Below are 11224 nucleotides of genomic sequence, written 5' to 3' on the forward strand. Positions count from 1 at the left end.
GTAAAAAGCCTACAAATATCAGAGCCCTCCAAACTGCTGCTGATCAAACGTATCCTCCCAGCGCCCTGCTTTGGCTGAAGCTGACTCAGCTCTTTATGGAGTTGAGACTCTAAATATCACTTCAGATTACTATGCATGAGTTCTTTTATTATTATTGCTATTAGTCCTTGAGTGTAGATGGAGGAGCTGGACATCTCGGACTATATTCTGTGTAACTGCTCCCCAGCGTTAGGTGCCTTGCTAGCTTGGGCACCAGCCGAGTTCAACTCAGTGCACGCAAGCATTTTTCCTTGCCTTCAGAGAGCCCTTTCCATTGACAACTAAACAAAATAGCTGTTGAAAAATCCTTTCTAAAAGGATGATATCAATGTGCCTTGCTGAGGCAAAGCTTTGCCACAGCTCTTTATTTTCTTCCACCTCCCCTGCAACCAGTGGCTTCCAGTTAAACAACAAACTCCCGCTATCACAGCACCTGCATTTCCTAGATAACACGGTGCTTGTGAAAATAACATCCAGAATAGTGTGTGGCAAACAGTGTTATGTACCGGTACCTCCTTTATTCAAGCAGCTGAAATGCCCAGCAGCGTGAGAGATGCAGGGCGAGGCACGGTGACTGCAGAAGAGACAGGACTGGAGCTGGCAGAGCAAAGCCCTCGGTGCCCGCCGCTTCTCCGGCCTTGGGGGGCCTGCGGGCCGGTACCCGCAGCACGGAGTGTGGGCAGCAGCTGTGCTGGAATTGGTCAAAGGTCTTGGAGCTGCTGCTGGCCTGGATTCAGCTTGTGCAGCAATCCCGTAAAGGGGATTTTCTGATAAGGAACAGACTTGCTAATTGCTCACATACTCCCGTGCTGATGAAGACAGCTCACCTGCTGAGCTCGTTACTCAGAACATACTGTATTTCAAACAGTAAAGGAGCTGGTGTGATCTTAGCATTAGGTTAGATTTGGCTTAAAATTACAGTATTCCAAGTAAATATTTTCCTAAATTTCCTTCTGAGCCAGATACCTATGGAGAGAGACTTCAGAAGCCTTGGGTTTAAAGGCAGTTTGTGCCTCTGTGGTTTGTTTGGTTTTTTTTTTTTTGTCACTGTCCCTGCATGTTGCCATCCAAAACCAGCTGTCTGCTTGTCTGCCGGTTATGTTTTCAGGTGTTTGTCAATGACTTGTGACTATTTTTAATTGTTCTAACAGTGTGTAGCATCAGTTTGAGTGTGAAACTGCTGCAGTCTGTCATAAAATAAACCAGTGCGGCCCCATGGCAGTAAGCTGGAGTGCTTAACTTCTTACAGATGAACTTGGGATGACTTGAACTTGCTTGTTGAATTAATTCTCTGCTGCTCCTCTCCCTGTGAGCTGTTGCGTGGCGAGGAGTTTCGTTAAATCACTCTGCATCTGAGAGACTTAACTTGCCCTAAAATATTGACTGCAGAGCCCTTTGGAACGTTTACCTGGGTGATTCGGAGAGCTCTGCATAACAGTGACCTGTATGAAATCGCAGGGTTTGGTTTTTTCCCCCTAAACAGGGTAAATTTGTCCATGCTTTGAACCTGAGTATTATGCCCACTCTGTTTAAGAGGTTTAGTAGATCTTTGTAGAAATAGAGTAACTCATCTTCTGTTATCTCAAACTGCGTGCCAGTCAGCTGTAAGAAAGCTTTCCTTGAAGGAAGAAGCTGTACTGTGTGTAGGCTGATAGACTTTAAAAAAAAAAATAAATAATGGGCTGGAAACCGTTTTTCTGGTGACCTTTGTTGTATTCTCTGTAGCATGTTTAAATATATGTGTATTTGCATCGCGCATCGATCAAACTATGATTAACTTCTTTCCCCTCTGCAAACCTTCAGCATTCCTGGGAAATGGTCGGGAAGAAGAAGGGTGTCTCAGGACAGAAGGAGAGTGGACAGACAGAACCCAGTGAAGAAAGCAAAGAAAACCGGGAGAGGGATCGGGATTTCAGCAGACGACGTGGCGGGCCACCGAGGCGGGGGCGAGGTGCCAGCCGTGGAAGAGAGTGTATGGACCTGCCCTTTAATAACACCCATAACACTTGGTGCCGCGTAAAAGCTGTCAGTAAAGCTTCTTGGGCAGGATGCATCTTTGAGGAGAGCCATCCCTCTGTGTGTGGCCATCTGTTTGAGGCTCCCCTGTCTGAAATGATTCCTTGGGTGATCACCCTCGATACCATCAGCTTAAATAAAAGGAGTTACGGGAGCGTTTGGCAGCGTGGTCTCCCGCACAGCCGCTGTGCTTTGGTGTTTGAGGTCTGGTCTATCCTCCCTAAAGCAGGATGGATCTTGAAATTGTCTTTGCCTCCTTCTGTCTTTCAGTTCGGGGCCAGGAGAATGGACTAGACGGTGGTAAGAGCGGAGGATCCTCTGGAAGAGGCACAGAAAGAGGGAGGCGGGGACGTGGCCGAGGCCGAGGTACACACAGGGTGGGAGGGCAGAGGGGGTGGGAGGCGAAGAATTACGTTAGCATATCTTATCTCCTACGTGAGGTTTGAAAGCTTCTTACGGGAAGAATTGCCAAACTGAAAATAAGCACTTGGTTTTTCTGTTCTTAGGCTTGCGCTTAGTACTTACACATGGCCTCCCCATCTTAAGCACGCTAGAAACCGCATCTAGTTCTTCTGTCCCATCTGTGCAGTTGAAAACAAAACAAAAAACTTTATTGTATAGCAGTGGGAAGTTAAAAAAACTAATGCAACAATTTGGCAGGTGGGCCAATTGCTTGTTAGCCACAGCGTCTGGATCCTCCTCGTTCTTGCACGTGTATCTCTGAGTCCCGTTGCTCTGCAAATGTTTGCCATGGGTTTTCACTATTTTAGCAGCAGAAATTCATTCTTCCGCAAAATCCATGCCGCTCAGGAATTATTGCTGAGGACACACGCTGCAGAAATCAGAACCTGGGGTCCAGTACTTGTAGTTTGTGCCAGCGGGAAGCCTTGTCTGAGCCTGGAATTTTTTATAATTGCTAATTACACTGCCAGCCAGCTGAGGTCATTCCCATACTTATAAAGACGCTGCTGGAAATCCTATCAGCTCGGGAAGATCCTTACCACTTTCATATTCTGGCCATCAGGACTCCATATGTTGTTCAAATGTTTCTTTTCGTGGTGGTGCAGAGCCAAGAGAGGTGCTCAGCAGTGCATGTGTGGATATTTTACAGGTGGCTCTGGAAGGCGAGGGGGAAGATTTTCTGCCCAGGGCATGGGGTAAGTGTCACTGGCACAAACTGCAGCATAGTAGCGTTTGCGTCAGTCGTTTGTGTTCCAATTTTCCGTGTGTTTTTTTGTTAGTAAAGCCAAAACTGCATCATACTAACTGAAATTTGGAATTGCCGGTGTAGCTAAAGCTTCCCTCTGCTGAGAGCAATGGCTTTGGAGACTCTTTGAGATGCGTCATGGTCTGAATAAAATCAGTTGCTTTTCAAATGCTTAAGGAGAGGGAGTAAAAATTTCCATCCTCGTATTTCTTACAGAACTTTCAACCCCGCTGACTACGCTGAGCCGGCCGGCGCAGATGAGAACTATGGGAATAGCAACAACAACACATGGAACAACACTGGCAGCTTTGAGCCGGATGATGGCACAAGTAAGTGGGCTCGGAGCACGCGATCGCTGTGGTGTATTTTTTTAGAGGGTAAGTGGATTTAGTGTCCATCCAGTTACACTCGGGAGGTTTTGCTCTTTAGGGATGGAGGAACAGGTTGTTGGTTCGGAGGTGGGTTTCAGTTTACACCCAGAGGTGCCTTTGCATCTGTTGGGGTAACCACGTTGGAAACTGGGAGCTGGGTGATTGTTCTGGTGTGAGCTTGTGCGTGCCGTTGCCCAACAGAGGCACAGGAACACTTGCCTCCATTTGTTTTCCAATAGAAACCATGCTGCCTCTTTGGAAAAACCTTTTTTTTTTTTTTTTTTTTTTTAATCAACCTTAGTGTGACAAACACAATCGAGTTCTCCTGATATTTGGTGCATCCTCCAGAGGATATTACTCAGAGTTCAGATATCTTGCTCTTGATTTCGGTACGGGGAGCATTCTCTTTCATGGTCATCATGCTCAAACTGCTGTAACTTCCCTGTTGGAAGCAAACTTTTCTTCACTGGGTGGTTTGTGAACGCCGATCTGCCCTTGCACATTCTCTTGCAGTGGAAAAATGGTCCTTTTTTTTTTTTTTTTTTGTTTCAAGTATGTACACTATTGTAAGACACAAGTGAGCTCAGATTTTGCAGTATTAACTGGCCAGAGTTGCAAGGGACAGTCCTTAATCGTAAGTAGTCTATTTGTGTGGGTTTTTAAAGAGTGGTCGTTTGGGTTTTTTAGTTTTTTGTGTGGGTTTTTTTTTTTAATGGAGCCATCTTGCACCACTGTGAAGCCAAACTATTTTTCCATGGTTTTTGAGCATTCAAGTAAATACCATGTCTTGGTTATAAGAAGCGTTCACAACCGTATTAATGACACTTGAGGCTACTTCCATGTTTCTTGTAGTTGCTGGAAAACTGATAGCTTTGGAAAAAGAGAATCAAAGCACTGTAAACTGTGATGCCTTTTACTACACGTTGTTAGTGTAGGGTTTGGTTTTTTTGTTGGTTTGTGTTTTGGTGTTTTTTGTTTGTTTGGGGTTGGTTTTTTGGTGGTGGTTTGTTTTTTTTTTTTTTTTTTTCCAGAAAATGGAGAGCTATTTTGAAAGGCCAAAAAAAAAAAAAAAAGCATGGTTTTATAAAACACTAGCAGATTGAGTGATCATCTTCTTGCTGACTGAGAAACGGGAGTTTTAAATACCGGAGGGAGTAGTGTAGGCATGTGTTAAGGGCAATGGGTACATTTGTCTCTGGAGGAAAAAGGGATGGGAGTGGATGAGCTCTGTGTGCTGGAAGTTTAACTGTCTATCTGAACAGGCTGCTGTGGGTTTGTTTTTTTTTTCCTCTCCTGTGTTGTGGAATTGTGGAACAAAGTGGGTCAGAGCGTGGTTGGGGGGGAAATTGAAGATTTTTCTGATGGAAAAACGCAGATTTGCTCTAGTGCAACAACGCAGCTGTGAAGTTTATTGTACAACTACGCTGTTCACCTGTCGTGCGTGGTCGTTTTGTTCCCGTTTTCGTAGCCGCAGGCATCTCTTTAAATTACCAATATCCACAGGTACAATGTGACTGGTGTTCATGGGGGCAATGAAACTCACCTTCGGTTCTTTAAGTCAAAAATTTCACTGGTTGTCTTTCTTTTCTTTTTTTTTTGTTTCAGGACTTGATTTCATTGGGGGTGAGGGGTCAAATTATCCCCGAAAATTTGACACTGCTCCTGGTACGATTCATCCAGGTGCACTAACTGCCCCGGATACCTTTACTTTATAGCTTTTTTTAAAAAAACCAACCTGAAATATCTGTGGATATGTCATTCTTCTTTTCTCTTTAATTTGTTCATTGTAATGAATATTTGACGTTTGTTCTGACTGTGCTTTTACTAATGCTGACACTTTGTGAATGGGGAGAGGTTAAGCCAAATTCTTGTGGATTATAGAAATTTAAACTTCAGCCGCTGCTTCTCCATACCCGGAGCAGCTCTGTGTCCGCAGCACTGATGACAGAGTATCCCACCCAAGGGGAGGAGGAGGTGTGAGGCAGCTGAGTCGCGTTCTGCTTGTCTCGCACCCGGAAAGCTGTGTCTTGCCGTTGTCCCCCTGCCATTTCCTTGACGTGGTGCTTTGCTTCTGCGGCCGCCGCTTCGCTGGCCTCCCCGCCACGTTTCTGCTTAGGGTCAAAACGCTGCTGCAAGGGGAGTTCGTCTGGGTGAACTATCTCAGCGCTTTGCCCCTGCTGATGGCTGCCTCTGGGCGAGCGAGGCGCTCGGCGGCTGCTTTGGGGTGCTTTTGCTGCCTAGCTGCTCCTCTTGGCCTGAGCAGACCTGCCCTGCAGTTGAAGATGACGATGGATTTGGAGATGACCGGGATGCCTGATGGCAAAGCTGTGCCTGGCCACTTTATTTTTTTTGTTTTTACACTCTGATGCCTCATGAAGCCAGAAGGCACCCATGAGATTATCCAGTTTGCTTTTTACGCCTACCGAATCCCATCGGTGTCTGTAAACGAGGCCGAAATCGCATTTAATGTCTCCTCCATCTAACCTGAGGTCTGGAAGTCAAAGTTAAGGGCCCTTCTGGAGGAATTTGCCACTTTTCTCTGGAAAGTCAGGACAGGAGGGGGAGTGTTGGCACTCTAGAGCCTCTTTTGCAGGGGCCCAGAGGCTGGCGTGCTTGGAGCACTGCTCTTGCTTTGCAGCATCTCCTGGTTCCCACCTCTGGGTTAATTTTTAACTCCTACAGGCAGCACAAAGCCATCTGCTGCAGGGCTGCCATTGTGGTTTTGCCACACTTTGCTCTTGTTTGGATTTACATTCCTTTGAGGTGCGGGGGGCGGGGTTGGCTCTGTCACCCTTGCAGACTGGGGGATGAGCATGTGTCCACTCATTGAGATAGTGGCAGGACCACCTGGTGGGCTGCGGGAGGAGCAAGCTCGTTGCTCATCTCCCAATTTAAAATGAAGAAATAGTGTATTTTTGGGGGTGGGAGAGCCCTTGGAGACACAACGGGATTTTTTTTTTTTTTACTTCAGCACATTCATATTTGCAAATGCCTCTTGACTTTGAATTTTATTTTTTCCCCTTTTCCTGGTTAGAGAAGCTTAAAGACCAGCAGCTCTTTGAAGGGCTTTCTTAAAGCAGCGGAGGGATTGCCGATCAGAAGACAACACTTCCGAAATGGTGTTAAAGTGTCAGGGCATTGCTTCCGTTCCAGCTTTCCCTTTTGTAAGAGCTTGATGGAGAGCAAGACACTCTGTTTCTTTCAAGAAACTGACTGCGCTGTGCTGGTTGGGAAGCTTTCCGGAGCATTTCTGCTGAACGCCCAGTTGTACATTGCAGGGCTTCAGTTTTCCATCTGTCTCTTCATGTGCAAGGAGCACAAGCCGTGCTGTGAATAGGTGTCCGGTCCTTGAGAAGCAGCAGGCTTGCCGGGAAAGCTCCATCAATGGCTGCTCTTCATCTGCAGGATTTTCCTTCTGCTTTCTGTGCTGGTTTGCTTTTCTTCTCACTTCTCCGAAGTGAGCGAGACTAAGAGAGCCCTGTGCCATGTTTCTACATGCACAAACTCTTCTTGGGGCAAATCTGGCTTCCTGCTCTCCCCTGCCAACTGCAGCTGACCCAGGTACCTTCAGCTCCCACTTCACCTCCTGGCTAAGGGTCGAGCTGGTAGGATCTTTCTGGGCCGTAAAAATCTGGAAAGGAGCCTTCCTGCTGCTGATACCGCTGTGAGGGCACAAAAAAGAATCTAAGGAATGGTGGAATCTGGGTTTTCAAACCCCAGACGTGTTTTGCATTGGATGTGTTGAACTCCTCCAGATGCTTCTAGCTGGGGAGAAAGGGTTAATGTGCCTTGAGACTCCTGGCACTCAAGGATTCTGTGCTGTATTAATAATTGGAATAGTAAACCAAACAAACAAAAAAAAAAAATCCAGGAAGGCTTCTTGAATTGGCTCAAATTGTCAAGAAAAACGAAACAGCCAGCAAAACAACAATGCAAAAAGCATAATTCACTGATCATACACTGATTTCATGCACTAAATACCCCACTTCTAGCCAAGCAGTTGTTTGGATGTTTTTGCTTCATAATTTAAAGTATATATGGGAAGGTCCGTTGTGTTCTTCCCACCAAAATCTCGGTGAGCCTGATTGTGTCCTGCAGAAGAATTCGCAATGTTCTTGTTGCCCACGTGCTCTGTTTTTGTGCTGTAAAAGGCTTTCAGCTTATAAGAGGACTGATGCCAACTTGTTCCGTCCTTGTAAATGTCTCCGGGATTAACCCTGTTGGCCGTGTCGGGTTTGTCGATGGGGTTTGCACGGGCTGAAAACAAGTTGTGCAAACTGGGGCCGGTTTTACAGTCGGAGGTTTTGGGTTTGTAAAATGCTCCTGCTATCCTCCCACACCAAATCTTAAGTTGTCTAATGGATTTGGAAGTTGCCATGTAATATTCAAAGTACCAAGGTTAAAATGTGATGGATGTGAGGGACGGAACAAGTTGGAGATGTGGCCAGGGAAAACTTATCTCTTACTTTTTTTTTTTTTTTTTTCTGGTAAACTTTGCTCTCACAAACTGTGCTGGACCGCAGCTGAAATCTTGTGCTTTTCTCCCTCATGTTTTACGCTACTCGCTTCAAGCATCTCTCTGAAATTGGTCACGGAAAATGCAGGAATTGCTTAGTCCCTTAAATTTTCCTTTGATTCCCATTTGCCTGTGCACAGGAGGTCCTGGTGCCGTGAGGTTTCAACATTTTGGGGGGTGGGGGGGAGACGAACCACGTGAATGGTTCCGTTGTCCCGGGTTTTACAGAAACGTAAGGTTTAACCGGGTGGTGAGGTCCTGCGCGCGAGCTGGCAGGAGGCCCGCGGAGGAGGTGCTCTGTCTGAGCTGCTGGGGTGACACAAACTGCTCGTCACTGCGGGAAACGTGCAGCTACTGCAATAAGAGGTGAAAATCAGGAAAATGGCACAAGGAGGCTGTCGGGGCTGATGCCAGGGCTTCCTTGCCAAGCTCAGCTTCCCTGTTTGGTGTCGGGGTGTGTGCGTTTCCCTAGCTGCCAGCCCAGTGTTCCCTCTCTTTCAGCCTAGCCTGCCCGAGCAAGGCGGAGGCGATCCCATCACGGTACCTTGCCCCAGGAGTTTTGGGTTGGGGTCAACTGCTTTAACTTGTCTGGTTGGCAAATAAAAACCCTCTCGGCTGCTTGCAAAGCTCCCCAGTGCTTCCCTGGCTCTTGGAGGCAGAGCTTTGATGCACACGTAACTTTTCTACCTGTTGTTATCCTTGTAGGTGCGTGGAGGGCAGCGACGGAAGAATGGGGCACGGAGGACTGGAATGAAGATGTAGGTACTCTCCAAACCCCTCTCCTCCCTGCGTCTGCTGGTGCTGTCCGGTTTGTACCCACGCGGCTACGAGAGGCGCACAAAGCCCGTCCATCCTTCCCAAACTATGGGTATAGCCCAAGCCAGGCTCCCAATTCCAGGAGCTATGATGAATAAGTAAAAACCACTGCTCCTAAATTACGTGTGTAGTAGAGCTTGCAATAGGAGCCCAGGACAGGAAGGGATCTCCCAGGGCATCGAGTCTGGTCCTCTCATTTCCTACAGCTGCCTTACGGAATTCTTCCATAAACTGAAAGACTCTTTCCTGACTCCACGCACGGTTCTTGCTCTGCTCCCGCAGTGGAGCGGCAGTTGGGGGAGGTTTGCCTCTGGGACACGCCACGCGCCGTGGAGGAGGTGGCAGCAGTTTCGTGCGTGTGTCGCATCCCTGTTCACACACACACACATCTGCTGGGCCTTGTGATCTGGATTGAACAGAAGCTCTTGGCTTTACCGTCGGACTTGCTCGATGGCATGTCTTCCTGCCTCTTGTTCTCTACCCAGCGCTTCCTCCAGGGGAGAATGGACGTTCTTCTCACCTGCTTTTAATGCCTCAGTATCAGTTTCTTCTGAAATGGGCTTCAGTCCCTCTCTGAATCAAGGGTGAACTTCTGTTCTTGCAGGTGCTCGCAGGGTTGGGCTTCTTCAGTGCCATTAGTCTTGCATGCTCATTTTTGCTAAGCCTACAGATCGGGCACGAAGGGAGAGCTCTTGCTTCCCAAGCACTGTCCGAAGGAAGCGCTCCTGCTGTGTTTGGGGCCACAAGCAGCTTCTCTGTCTGTTCGGTCAGGGCTCTGCTTGAAGAGAGCCTTTGACAGCCTTTCCTGCCTTCAGTTGGTGTGATACGCTCCCCAGGGCTCCTGATTTTGTTTTTAAACTCTTGCAGCTTAGTTGCCGGCGGCTGCTCAGTGTGTTCATATTCAGATACGTTCTGGGCTAAACCACAGGTGGTCATTAAATCTCCCCTTCATTCATTTTTGAGCGATGTTTTTTCCCTTCCGTAGTTGAGGTAGGTCTGTTGGTCTCCGGTCAGATCATCCAGGTGAGGCCAGGATTGTTGGAAACTTAACTATGGGTCTGAAGTTTTTTGTTTTTTTTATTTGACTTCTCTAGCAGTGGTTGCACCTACCTGTGCAGTGGGTTTTGCAGATCGGTGCTGTGTAACATCAGTTCAGAGCGTTTGTCTCGGACCCCAGCAGCCCTAGTGGATTTGTGGACTACAGGAGATTTGTAGAAGGATTTGTTGTTTGGGTTTTTTTCCATCAGCAGGTGATTTGTGCACTTGCCCGAGAAGAAACAAATTAAACAGAAGCTGATTCTGATGAGAGCCAGTGTTAGAGAAGTTTAGATCTAAATGCTTGAAGTCCTTGAATCTTTCTGTGGCTGGGCAAGCTTCTGCATGCTTTACACGGAGACTCGAGACGCCGTTCTCACTTTTGGATTCTTTTTTCCATTTTTGTATCTTTCAGCTGTCTGAGACAAAGATCTTCACCGCCTCCAATGTGTCTTCAGTGCCTCTGCCTGCCGAGAATGTGACAATCACAGCTGGACAGAGGTGACAGCCCATGGCAATGCTGTTTACATGAGGAAAAGTGGCACACGAGCCCCAGAGCCATTTGCCATCTCAGCCTAAACCTTGCTAGCTAGCTAAAATGCAGCAGCTCTGAATAAGATCAGATGGATTTAAATGGCAAAGTTTAGTTTGGAGTTTCTAGGTCCTAATCCTGGGTTAGAGTTTTCCTAGGCTCTGCTGCGGGTTCTTTCAGATTTTGGGGGCATTTTGCTGGGTTAAATTAATGGGAGATGTGTTTTAAAATAGGAGGCCATGCAGAATCTTGCTTGTTCCCCCTCCTTTTGAGGTGGCTACTGGCAGTTGTGTCAATGTCCCGTAGATTCATTCAATTTGTAAAGTAAAAGGTATAAATTGTGAGGCTGGCAGCAGAATACTGCTGTAGCAGAAGTGGGGGGGGTGGCAGAGCTCGTGTTAACCTCAGTGTGTTTTCTTTCTTTACCCAGAATTGATCTTGCAGTCCTGCTAGGAAAGACTCCCTCTTCTATGGAGAATGAGTCAACAAACCTGGAGTCGTCCCAGGCTCCTTCCCTGGCCCAGCCACTGGTGTTCAGCAATTCCAAGCAGAGTGCTATATCCCAACCTGCCTCTGGTAACTCCTTCTCTCACCACAGCATGGTAAGGGAACACTCGGCTCTGCCAGCACGCGGGGTTTGGCAGGTGTTGGCTTCCCTGGCGTCTTCTGTCTGCGTTTGGGCGACGTGGGGA

At 47.3% G+C, this 11224-nt stretch overlaps 1 protein-coding gene across 15 annotated transcripts in view; it reads left to right on the top strand.

Moving 5' to 3' along the window:
• UBAP2L (ubiquitin associated protein 2 like) overlaps positions 1–11224 on the top strand; it is a 30840-nt gene that overhangs the window by 5909 nt on the left and 13707 nt on the right. For 9 of the 15 annotated variants that reach the window (XM_080368721.1, XM_080368720.1, XM_080368730.1 and 6 more), the window contains 8 exons: positions 1843–2011; positions 2326–2421; positions 3167–3212; positions 3479–3591; positions 5239–5313; positions 8855–8907; positions 10416–10501; positions 10963–11134. In XM_080368721.1, the coding sequence (XP_080224847.1) occupies positions 1843–2011; positions 2326–2421; positions 3167–3212; positions 3479–3591; positions 5239–5313; positions 8855–8907; positions 10416–10501; positions 10963–11134 (810 nt within the window). The remainder of the gene's footprint in view (positions 1–1842; positions 2012–2325; positions 2422–3166; positions 3213–3478; positions 3592–5238; positions 5314–8854; positions 8908–10415; positions 10502–10962; positions 11135–11224) is intronic. The other 6 variants (XM_080368726.1, XM_080368729.1, XM_080368732.1 and 3 more) reach the window with 2 other exon arrangements.

The sequence above is a fragment of the Falco punctatus genome (genome assembly GCF_963210335.1).
Source record: "Falco punctatus genome assembly, chromosome: 18".
Lineage (NCBI taxonomy): Eukaryota > Metazoa > Chordata > Aves > Falconiformes > Falconidae > Falco > Falco punctatus.